An 11,737-nucleotide genomic window follows, 5' to 3' on the forward strand; every position below is an offset into this window, starting at 1 on the left:
TTGCTGTGTATACAGAAGTTGCATGCTATGTGTTCATTTTTCCCCTGGGGATGTGAATATCAGGTGCCTGCAAAGGGGTTAACTCATCTGGACCGTGAGGCGTGTGCAGACTATGCGCAGACACACCCGGGGGGCGTTGGGGTGTTTTAACACACAGCTGTGATGCTTAGGGAGTTTATTTTTTGAATTTATGTTCTTTTGTGGTACTAGGGACAGGACCCAGGGTCTCGCACATGATTGGCAAGTGCTCTACCACTGAGCTGTGTCCCCAGTCCCAGAAGTTCTTGTTTTCGTTTTTTTTTTTTTGTTTTGTTTTTTGTTTTGTTTTGTTTTTGTTTTTGAGAGCGGGTCTCGCTGTGTTGCCCAGGCTAGCCTTGATTCCTGCCCTCAAGAAATCCTCCTGCCTCAGTCTCCCGTCTCAGCCTCCCACCTCAGCCTCCCGAGTAGCTGGGTCTGTAGGTGTGCACCCCCAGAAAATTTCCTTTTGAACCGCGAAGTGCAGTCATGCCCTGGTGTCCCCCAGCGGTAGAGTCCAGGGTTCCTACAGACACCAAGCTCTGCAGACCCTCAGCCTCTTTTATAAAATGGCAGCGTTTCCAAATAACCTGCACTCATTCTCCTGGCTACCCCGAATCACCTCTAGGTGGCTTACGAGACCTGCAATGTCCATGTTGGGTCAATAGTTGCTGTCTTGTGTTGTTCAGGGGACAAGGACCAGAACATGCCTGTGCGTGTCCAGGAGAGGCGTGTGTTTTTCAGATATTTTCAGGCCACAGTTGGTGGAATCTATGGGTACACAGGGCCAACTGTATACAGCAGGCGCTCCATAGTGACACCAGGCACACCCAGTGGGGGCACAGAGAGCTTTGTGATACGGCCTGGGACCCATTAGCCTTTCAGGGACCTGGCTGCGGGCCTGGGCCTGGCTGGGGAGCGCGTTGGGTGGCGGTGGCCGTGGGGGGCGGGTGCCTCAGCCTCGCCCCCTGCCCACAGCCTGCTCATCACCTCCCTTGGCCACATCAAGCTGACTGACTTCGGCCTGTCCAAAATTGGGCTCATGAGCATGGCCACCAACCTCTACGAGGGCCACATCGAGAAGGACGCCCGGGAATTCGTGGACAAGCAGGTGGGCGGCTGGCCAGGGGCGGCCCTGGGCGTGAGGCCCAAGTCCCAGATACCCAGAGACTCTGCAAGAAAATGGGGAGAACTGACGCCTGGAATCGTGCCTGCCCCGCTCCCTCCGGGGGCACTCTGGGCGGGGCGAGCCTCACTCCGTCCTGCCTGGCAGGTGTGCGGGACGCCCGAGTACATCGCCCCCGAGGTGATCTTCCGCCAGGGCTACGGGAAGCCCGTGGACTGGTGGGCCATGGGCATCATCCTCTACGAGTTCCTGGTGGGCTGCGTGCCCTTCTTCGGGGACACCCCTGAAGAACTGTTCGGCCAGGTGGTCAGCGGTGCGTCCCCTCGCGGCCCTAGGCTCAGCCTTCCTGGGTTCCCCCTTCGGTGTTGGGAGGGGATCACCTTGCGTGAGGACTGAGCACCCAGCGTGTGCTGGGACACAGCCTAGGGTGAGGGACGGACGGCTCCACAGTAGGGCGCCCACTGTCCACCAAGGAGATGGGCAGTCAGGGAGAGAGGAGCGGTGTGTGGCTCACTCCTGTAATCCCAGCGACTCGGGAGGCCGAGGCAGGAGGAGCTCAAGTCTGAGGCCAGCCTCAGCAACTTAGTAAGGTCTTGTCTCAAGAAAAACAGAAAAGCCGGGCAGGGCTCAGCAGTGGAGCCGCCTAGCAGCGAGCCCTGGAGGCAAAGAGGAGCCTCCAGAGCAGAGGCGGGCGGGAGTGAACCCCGGGGGCTGGAGGGTCAGAAGACAGAGGGCACTGTGGGAGGAGAGCATGGCCGGGCAAGGGCTGCAGGGGGACCCAGGGCGTTCAGGGGCCCAAGAGCTCAGTGAGAGGAGAGGTGGTGGAAGGTGCTGGAAAAGCCTGTCCTCGCCCTTCCCTCGTTCTAGATGAGATCATGTGGCCAGAGGGGGACGAGGCCCTTCCAGCCGATGCCCAAGACCTCATCACTAGGCTGCTCCGGCAGAGCCCCCTGGACCGGCTGGGCACTGGTATGTGGGCGCGGGCGTCGGGCCTGGGGAGTGAGGGTCCACTCTGGAAGCCGCCTGGAGGAACAGGGCGGGCTTTGGAGGACGCACAGGAGTCCGCCGGCAGCTGGCTCATGACCTGGGAGCGGGTGGTCGGCCTGGTGCTCACGGGGGTCACTGAGGCGGAGGAAGTATGGAAGCCTGTGAAGTCAGGGGCAGGCTCCTGAAGTCCTCCAAGGCCCAGCCCTGGGGATCCGCCGTCCCCCTGCCCCGTGGAGTGCAGATGTGCGGAAGTCCCTAGGTGGCGGGACCCCAGGGTCTGGCGGGGAGCCGGCATGGAGCAGGGCTGGCCTGGCGGGGCGGCTCTGTAGGCTCCCGCGTGGCAGCTGGTTCCTGCCGGGTTTCTGCTCCTGCGCTGGCCCGTCTCACGTCCAGCGGGGGAGGCTGCAGGGCATGGCGGGACCCCGGCTCAGCCGCAGTGTCTGCAGGTGGCACCCACGAGGTGAAGCAGCACCCCTTCTTCCTGGCCCTGGACTGGGCAGGGCTCCTGCGACACAAGGCCGAATTTGTCCCCCAACTCGAGGCCGAGGACGACACCAGCTACTTCGACAGTACGTGGGTCCCGGGGTCCCCAGGGCGGGCTCTGCTGGCCACGGTCCCCAGTGCCCAGGCTGTTGGCTGGGGCTTCCACTTCCTGGGCTTGCCGAGGTGTCCCCAGGTTCAGCAGGGGACGCAGGGTATTGAGCGAGACGGGCTCTCGCCTGGTGTCGCGCAGGCTCAGCCTCCTGGATGTCCAGCCTTGCCCGGGCGAGGGCCCTGTCGCATAGGGGACAGGGAGTGAGTGCTGAGTCTTCAGGGAGGGGACCCCTCGGGGCACTGCCTGAGGACTCTCCCTCCCCATTTGAGGCTCCAGCCAAATATAGAGAAATGCCCGCAGCTTCCCACCCCTCCAGAACCGCTGCCCGTCAGAGGTCTGCTCTAAGCCTCCGTTTCCCCTTTGGCGAAATGGGGGAAATCCTCTGCCTTTGAGAGACAGTTCTACCTGATTCTGGATGATTCAGAGCCGAGAACCCCTCCTGTCTGAACACACCCAGCTCGGTTCTGCCTCGGGGCCTTGCCTCTGCCGTGCCCACGTCCCGCAGCCCCCCCCTACCTCGCCCCCCAGCCCTTGGGAACCCCTCTGGGCGATGGGTGGCTGCACGTGCCTCTCCTTCCACAGCGCGTTCGGAGCGGTACCGCCACCTGGGCTCTGAGGACGAGGAGACCAACGACGAGGAGTCCTCCACCGAGATACCCCAGTTCTCCTCCTGCTCCCACCGGTTCAGCAAGGTGGGCTGGGGCCTGGGGCGCGGTGCCCAGAAAGTGTGGCTAGGTGTCTGTCGTCTGCTGGCTTTTCTGTGGGTTTGGTTTGGTTTGGTTTTGGTTCCAGGGATTGAACTCAGGGGCACTTGACCACTGAGCCACACCCCCAGCCCTATTCTGTGTTTTATCCTTAGAAAAGGGTCAAACACGCTGAGCAGACACACAGGGTCTCACTGAGTTGCTTAGGGGCCTCACCATTGCTGAGGCTGCTTTGCCCTCGCGATCCTCCTGCCTCGGCCTCCCGAGCCGCTGGGATTATAGGCGTGCGCCACCACGCCCGGCCTGTGTGTGGGTTTTTAATTGTAGTAAAATCCATAACACAAATCCCCGTCTCGGTCGTTCCGAGGTGCACGGTTTGGTGGCTTAGCAGTCCCCCTGGGTGAGCCCCGCCCGACCAGCTCCTTGGCACCTCCCCCACTGGAGGCCAACCCTGCCGGCACCCTCCCCGTGAGCGGCCCCTGCAGCCCTGACCTGCTTCCTGTCCTCGTGGACGCATCTGCTCTGGACACTCCATGCCATGTGGCCTTTTGCTGGCTTCTGTCACTCAGTGTCATATTCCCAAGGCTTATGCAGGCTGTGGCCTGTCGGCACTCCGCCCTCTGCAGCCGAGCGGTCCCGCTCTGTGACTGGGCTGCATTCTGCTGCTCAGCCAGCAGCTGATGGGCACTGGGGGTGCTTCCTCTGTGCTGGGTGCTATGCTGGGTGTTACTCCTCACCCCACAAACTCAGGTTGAATTCCTCCCCTTGTTTCAAATTTGATCAAAAATCCCTCTGCTCTGCCTTGGGTCTGGGCCCTGGGTGGGACTTTGTGGTCAGAAATGGAAGCCCCGCCCCTGACCTCAGTGGCCAGGCCACTCTGAGCCTCAGTTTCTTCTTCTGTACAGCAGGCTACAGACAGGTCTCTTTGGGGATGTGGGACGGAGGGAGTGAATGGCGTCTGGGTGGTGCGCAGCCCGGCTGGCTCCCGCCGTGGGTGGGCTGCCCTCGCCATCCTCATTCCTGCCGTTTTTTGCTGCCCCCCAGGTCTACAGCAGTTCTGAGTTCCTGGCCGTTCAGCCCACCCCTACCTTCACTGAAAGGAGCTTCAGTGAGGACCGGGAGGAAGGGTGGGAACGCAGCAGTGAGGGGGAGAACGGCCGTCGGGCGAGCACCGATGTCCGGTAGGTGGTCCAGGGATGTAGGCAGATCCGACTTCCCATCCTGCTGGGAGGTGGAGACACAAAACCAGATGTTGAAAGAGCTTCCCAGTGGCCCAGTAGAAAAAGGTCAAACACACTGGCCAGTTGATCAGACCCTCACCACTTCACTGCCTTTGGCTTTGCATTGCTGACCACACCAAAATGTAAAGCCACTGTGCACCACCACACTGCTAGGCTTCGGCGTCCGCTGTTCCCCCTGTGCAGAAGTCCCTGCGGTAGCAAACTCCTGTTCATCCCCAAAGCCCGGACCCAACGGAAACAATCCGTGTCTCTAGAGCAAGGGAGTTGGAGGCTGGGTTTCAGAGGCCACACAGGAGCTAGCCAAAGAGGGAGCTACGGAGGGCACTCCCAGCACTCGCCCCCTGGAGTTAGGAGGGGGCCAGGAGGGGCGGCGAGTGCTGAGGTGCAGGCGTGGTCCCCTGGCAGGCTCAGGTCCTGGACGTCCTCGGGTTCCTCCTGCCACTCGTCTGCGTCTCAGCCTGAGCGCGGCCCCAGCCCGTCCCTCCTGAGCACCATCAGCCTGGACACCATGCCCAGGTTTGCCTTCTCTTCAGAGGACGAGGGAGCAGGCCCAGCCTCTGTGGACCCTAAGAAACCCGTCTTCATTCTGGGGGAGCCCGACCCCCCTCCACCAGCCACCCCAGTGACGCCCAAGCCCTCAGGCCTTTCCGGTTAGTGGGGCCCTGGGCGGGAGGAAGCTTTCCCAGGGGAGGGGCTGTTGGCGTGGGTGTTTAAGAACCAGTAGGCGTTGTCCAGAGCTCAGACCCGGACAGCCGGGGAGGACAGCACCCCCAGCTGCACAGGGTCAAGGTGGGGTTGGGGAGCCCCAGAGGAGGAGGTGGGGGTCCAGGAAAGGGAGGGGCCTTGAAGAATGGTGTTTTCCCCAGAGCAGAGATAGGGAAGGGTGTGCAGGAAGAGGGAACAGCATGAACGATGGCCAGTACCCGGGCGTGTGTATACGCGCCAGGAAGGAAGGGCCCAGCCCCCAGGGTAGAGGGGACCAGTGGTGAGATGGAGGGGCACCGGTGACCTCGCCGACCCCCCTCAGCTGACACAGCCGCCCTAAGCCACGCACGCCTGCGGAGTAACAGCACCGGCGCCCGACACTCCACGCCGCGGCCCCTGGATGCCGGCCGGGGCCGCCGCCTCGGGGGCCCAAGAGAACCGGCCCCTGAGAAGTCCAGGGCCTCCCCTGGCGGCGGGGGCAGCGGGGGACGCGTGCCCAAGTCGGCGTCCGTCTCGGCCCTGTCGCTCATCATCACGGCAGGTAACCCGGGTCTGTTTAACCGACAGGCTGGGGCAGCTTTAGCCAGGGGCTTGGGAGCTGGGAGGAACCCGGAGCTGGTCACCGTGGGCTGAGCCCTGCTGAGCAGACACAGCCGGGCGCCTGGGGGACAGTGTCCCGGTAGCGCCGCCCGCTCAGAGGCCTGGGAGAGGCTGCTGGGGACGTGGCAGCAGCTGCCAGGGGCCAGAGTGCCCATCGGGGGAGGGAGGCTGCCCGCGGGGACTCACAGGGAGTGACCGTGATGCCCTGCAGATGACGGCAGCGGTGGCCCCCTCATGAGCCCGCTGTCCCCGCGCTCCCTGTCCTCGAACCCGTCCTCCCGAGACTCCTCGCCCAGCCGAGACCCGTCCCCGGTGTGCGGGAGCCTGCGGCCGCCCATCGTCATCCACAGCTCGGGCAAGAAGTACGGCTTCAGCCTGCGGGCCATCCGCGTCTACATGGGCGACAGCGACGTCTACACGGTGCACCACGTCGTCTGGGTGAGTCGGGCCAGCCGGGGTGAGGGCGGACAGCGGGGTGTCGGTGGGGGTCTGGGCGCCCGCCGGGCGGGTCAGTGGCGGAGGGCCTGCGGGAGGCAGCCCTGGGCGTCCCCAGACTGGCCGCGCTGACGCCTGCCTCCTGCGCCCCCAGAGCGTGGAGGACGGAAGCCCCGCCCAGGAGGCGGGCCTGCGCGCCGGGGACCTCATCACCCACGTCAACGGGGAGTCGGTGCTGGGGCTGGTGCACAGGGACGTGGTGGAGCTGCTGCTGAAGGTGCCTGCCCAGCGCTGCCGGGTCGTCCCCTGCGGCCGCCCAGGGGCTTCACCGTCAGGGCCAACTCTGGGCCTCATGGATCCCCCCTGTGCCTCGAGCACGTCACTCTGAGTCCCCTAGTGACCTGCCAGAAGCCGCCTGCCCCAGCCCCCACCCCCGGCCCCATAGGCAGCTGACCCGGCCAGCACTCTGGGCTGAGGCCCGGCAGGGAGAGTGGCCCCAGGGCGAGGTGGGCGAGGTGACGCTCCCTGGGTAGCTCCCGGGACACAGCGGGCTGTGGCTGGCTTGCCCGGTGGCTGGGTGGAGACTCGGGCTGTCTTTGGCTGCCTGGGTGGGAGGCCCTGAGGTCAGGTGTGTGGACAGGGAAGGGGCGACGCTGGCCAGAGGAACGCACTGAGGGGCGGCTGGGTGGTGGCGTGCTCCTCTAGCAGGGGCAAGGCCTCAGACTCCATCCTAGCAGGTCCTGGGAGGTGGTAGGCGTGGGGTGCTGGGGTGCAGATCCCAGCTGGCCGAGCACAGGCCGGCAGGCGACCCCTGGCATCTGTCCCACAGAGTGGCAACAAGATATCCCTGCGGACCACGGCCCTGGAGAACACGTCCATCAAGGTGGGCCCGGCCCGGAAGAACGTGGCCAAGGGCCGCATGGCGCGCAGGAGCAAGCGGAGCCGCCGGCGGGAGACCCAGGACCGGTGAGCGGCGGGTGGGCGGGCAGGCGGCGGACTCGGTGGCCCCAGGCGCCCACTTCCTGCCTCTCACCCTCGTCACCCCCTCGGTCCCCAGACGAAAGTCGCTCTTCAAGAAGATCTCCAAGCAGTCCTCCGTGCTGCACACCAGCCGCAGCTTCTCCTCCGGCCTCCACCACTCGCTGTCCTCCAGCGAGAGCCTCCCCGGCTCGCCCACGCACAGCCTGTCCCCCAGCCCCACCACGCCCTGCCGCAGCCCCGCCCCCGACGCCCCAGCAGGTAGGTGCACACCCAGTACCTCGAGTCAGGACCTTGGGTCCCCAGGAGGGAGGCAGTAGGAAAGAGGTGACCGCCTGGAGCCTTCCCGCCCCCAGGGTCCAATAGGCAACCTGGGGTGGCCAGGGAAGATGTAGGGGAGGGAGGGGCGTGCCCAGCTGGGGAACTTGGGGTCTGCGGCCAGACAGGGGACGTGAAAGCAGGAGGAGGCTGCTGGTGGCTTAAGGAATAGATCCCGCCAATAAATAAATCCTCTGGATTTAAAAGGGGGGGGGTGTGGTGTGGGGAGCCATGGAGACTGAACTAGGGAGGGCCGGTCGGAGTGTTGGAAAGATTGTTCTGGAACAGGAAGAGTGTGACTTGGCCTGACCTTGAGAGCCCCTAGTCTTAAAAAGATAGCCAGAGTGGAGCACAGTGGCGCAGTGGCATACATCTGTAGTCTCAGCTGCTCCAGGGACTGAGACAGGATCATGAGTTCAAGGCCAGCCTGGGCAACTTAGCAAGACCCTGTCTCAAAATAAAATTGAAAAGAGCTGGGGGTGGGCTCAGTGGTCCATCACTTGCCTAGCATGTGAAAGACCCTGGGTTCCATCCCAAGTACCATTTTTATAAAAGCTGGTGCAATGGCACATGCCTATAATCCCAGTGGCTCTGGAGGCTGAGACAAGAGGATCACAAGTTGGAGGTCAGCCTCAGCAATTTAGTAAGACCCTAAGCAACTTAGTGAGACCCTGTCTCAAAAAAATAAAAAGGGCTGGGGTTGCGGCTCAGTGGTACAGCACCACTGGTTCAATCCCCAGTGCCAAAAAAAAAAAAAAAAAAAAAAAGGATAGCCAGACACACACCACTGGCAAAGGATCAGAGCTAAGGGAGGGAAAGGCTGAGGTGATTCAGAGGGGAGGGGGAGAGCTTCTTGAAGGAAAGGGTGAGGTGGCTAGGGCTTTGATGAATGAGTAGGAGTTCATCCAATCTAGGCCAAGGGAAGGGCTTTGTGCAGATGGGTGGTGGCCATGAAGGCGGCTTTGGCAGGTTTGGTCAGTCCCAGGGCCCCACCTGCAAGCTGGGGACATTGAGGCTGGGAGCCCTGACCTGCACCTGTCACCTACAGATACTGCGTCCCCACCCAGCGTATCCCCGAGCTCCAGCAGCCCCGCCTCCCCAGCTGCTGCTGGCCACACCCGCCCCAGCTCCCTGCATGGCCTGGCTGCCAAGCTAGGGCCGCCGCGCCACAAGACTGGCCGCCGCAAGTCCACAAGCAGTATCCCACCCTCCCCGCTGGCCTGTCCACCCGTTGCTGCACCTCCACCCCGCTCGCCCTCGCCCCTGCCAGGGCACACCCCCACGCCCCGATCCCCGCGGCTGCGCCGGGGCCAGTCGGCCGACAAGCTGGGCACGGGTGAGCGGCTGGATGCGGAGTCGGGGCGCCGCAGCCGTGGGGCAGACTCGGAGCTGGTGGTCATGCGGCGGCTGCACCTGTCCGAGCGCCGAGACTCCTTCAAGAAGCAGGAGGCTGTGCAGGAGGTGAGCTTCGACGAGCCACCTGAAGAGGGCGCTGTGCTGCTCGCCTCGGTGCCACAGATCGCTGTGGAAGGCGCCGAGGCGGTGCCGGGAGCCCTGGGGCCAGCTGGAAAAGACTGATCCCCCATCCGGTCTCTCCCTGGCCTTGAAGCCACGCGTTTTTTCGTGCTGTGTTGTTTTCCATCACGTCACGCCTGGATGGCGACTGAGCACATCAGCCTGCGACGCTAGAAGGCAAGAAGCCATCTCAGTCCTTGCTACAAGGTGGAGACCGGCGTCCCTCGAATTCTGGTGTCCATGGGGCAGGAAAAGCAGGAATGGGGGCTGCGGTGACATTGTAAATAGCAGCAAATCCTTGCAACTAATTTATTACTTTTTATAAGCAATAGTCAGACTGAGCTGTTCCTGTGACGGCGGCTGCCAGGTCTCGCCCAGGCCCCTGCGACCCCGACTGCAGACCCTGCGCTCTGGGCTGAGAAGGAAGCACTTTGGACAAGTCACGTGTGTCTGTGTTTTCTAGTTTTTCTGTACTTTTAAAGTGTGTGTGTGTGTGTGTGTGTGTGTCCGTCCTCATCCCACGTCCGACCCAAGATTGATTTGAGGGAACACAACCAAGCTCACTGGTCCAGGCCCAGTTTGGATATGACCTGGAGGGCCCACAGTGTGCTCCCCCAAAACAATCTGATCCCAGTGATGGACTGGACTCTGAGGGTCACCTCCCACTGTCACAGCCACCATCCAGCCCTTCCTGCTAGGGTCTGCCTCCAATCTGCAGGCTGCAGCCTGGAGGAAGTGGTGTGGGCTTTGATGGGTGAGGAGGTGCTCACCAGGCCTAGCAGAGGTCTCCTCCTCCACCGGCAGGGGCCCCGAGGCCCTGGGAGGCTCAGGCCTTAAAGGGTACTGCCAAGGTGGGAGAAGAATGTCTCCTCTGGACAAAATCCCATGTGTGTGAGGTCCACCAGAGTGAGCCCTTGACCATGATGTGTCTGACTTCCTCCAGCAGGTCTCCATGTGTCAGAGCCTCCCTGGGATGAGGCTCAAATGAGGAAGGCCAGCTGGGGGGCAACAAGACCCAAGTTTGAATTTCAGCTTCACTGTGTGGCTCTGGGAAAATGGCTTTCCCACTCTGTGCCTGAGTTTCCTTGTGTTTACAAGACTAATCCCAATGACTATTTATTAAGCACCTACTGTGTGCCAAGCGCTTTTACTCATGGCTTCTCCCTCTGCTGGCCTTGAGAAGGCTGGAGGTGGTATGGTTATCTCACTGTACAGTCCAAGCGGTTGAGGCCCAGCAAGGGGCAGAGACGTGTCCCAGGATGGCCCAGTGAGTCTTGGCAGAAGTGGGCATCAGCCAGGCCCTGTTGCAGGCGGTGTCATCGAGGGTGCTTGAATGGTGTCCAATAGAGCACAGTCTAGCCCCAGTTCTTTACCAATGATGCTGCACCCACTGGGCATCTTGGAGGCGGCTGGTGAGATCGCTGCGCGCCCCTTGGTGAGGGAGACTTCCAGGCACTGCAGCCCGCTCTGCATTCCTCCCTGCGCGCCCCCAGCTCTACCTGGTGTTGAAGGGCAGACCTCAGCTGTGCATGACTTGCCCCTCCTTCCATCCCGGAGCTGGCCCTGAATAAAAGCCAACATTTACAAAGAGAAGGTTTGATGTCTGGATTTGTGAGGTACCGAAAAGGGGGCAGCAGATGTGAAGGGAATGGGTTCATTCGAAATGGGTTATGAACAGTGACGTTTGCCCTCCACTCTCCTGACATCTCCTCTGGCCCTGTCCTCCTGCTGCCCCTTCCCTAGGGGTACCCATCGTGGGCACTACCCTCAAAATCATCACCCCACCCAGGGCGCGTAGTCCCTGCTACTCAGGAGGTTGGGGCAGAAGGATTGCAGGAGTTCGAGACTAGCCCGGACAACACGAGACCGCCCCCCCCAAAAAAAAAAAAACGACACCTTCAGACACTCGTTTGGAGCCCTGAGCTATGTTAATAAAGACAAATAAGCCATCCTCGCGTTCTTCCTAGTCTGATCTTTGCTTGGGCCGTGCCATACACTTTCTGCCCCACCCGAACCCAGCCCGAGCGCTATCGGCTATTTCCGGAACTCGCCTCAGTCTCAGAAACACCCGTGGTCACGCCCCCAGTTCCGAGTGCCTTCAGCTGTTTCCGGAAACAATCATGTATCTGTGCCCAGGTCCGTCATGTTCCCGCGCCCGCGAGGCCCCGAGATCTTTAGGCTGTTTACCGACGCTCCGGGTTGCCATGGAAACGCCTCCAACTCCGCCTCTTTCTCCGAGGCTATTCGGCTGTCTTGTGGCAAGCCCTTTCCCGGTTCCGCAGCCCTCCTCTTTCCCGAACCTGAGTCGGCCTCACCCGTCGTCTGGAACCGTCCATGCTTCGGCAACTTCCGGAATCTGACGGTAGCCTCTAGGCCTAGATTCCCAGGGTTTCCATTTGGGACCGGGCACGCTCAGTTCTTTCCAGCAACTCCCCGCGGTCTCCGAGCTCAGGCTCTGTTCCACCAGACCAGCTGGAGTGCGTTCGGCTATTTCCGGACCCGCTCGGGCCTCTCTGGC

The 11,737-nt window shown here is 62.1% G+C and overlaps 1 protein-coding gene across 22 annotated transcripts in view; it reads left to right on the forward strand.

The window, feature by feature from the left end:
• Mast3 (microtubule associated serine/threonine kinase 3) overlaps positions 1-11,154 on the forward strand; it is a 33,845-nt gene extending 22,691 nt beyond the window's left edge. For all 22 annotated transcript variants that reach the window (XM_047531606.1, XM_047531602.1, XM_047531603.1 and 19 more), the window contains 13 exons: positions 994-1,126; positions 1,289-1,454; positions 2,009-2,110; positions 2,575-2,697; positions 3,306-3,415; positions 4,472-4,608; positions 5,074-5,318; positions 5,696-5,914; positions 6,185-6,411; positions 6,563-6,685; positions 7,238-7,374; positions 7,466-7,647; positions 8,753-11,154. In XM_047531606.1, coding sequence (XP_047387562.1) covers positions 994-1,126; positions 1,289-1,454; positions 2,009-2,110; positions 2,575-2,697; positions 3,306-3,415; positions 4,472-4,608; positions 5,074-5,318; positions 5,696-5,914; positions 6,185-6,411; positions 6,563-6,685; positions 7,238-7,374; positions 7,466-7,647; positions 8,753-9,282 — 2,434 coding nt within the window. In that variant the 3' untranslated portion in view covers positions 9,283-11,154. The remainder of the gene's footprint in view (positions 1-993; positions 1,127-1,288; positions 1,455-2,008; positions 2,111-2,574; positions 2,698-3,305; positions 3,416-4,471; positions 4,609-5,073; positions 5,319-5,695; positions 5,915-6,184; positions 6,412-6,562; positions 6,686-7,237; positions 7,375-7,465; positions 7,648-8,752) is intronic.
• The last annotated feature ends 583 nt before the right edge of the window (positions 11,155-11,737 follow it).

The sequence above is a fragment of the Sciurus carolinensis genome, chromosome 17, assembly GCF_902686445.1.
Source record: "Sciurus carolinensis chromosome 17, mSciCar1.2, whole genome shotgun sequence".
Classification (NCBI taxonomy): Eukaryota; Metazoa; Chordata; class Mammalia; order Rodentia; family Sciuridae; genus Sciurus; species Sciurus carolinensis.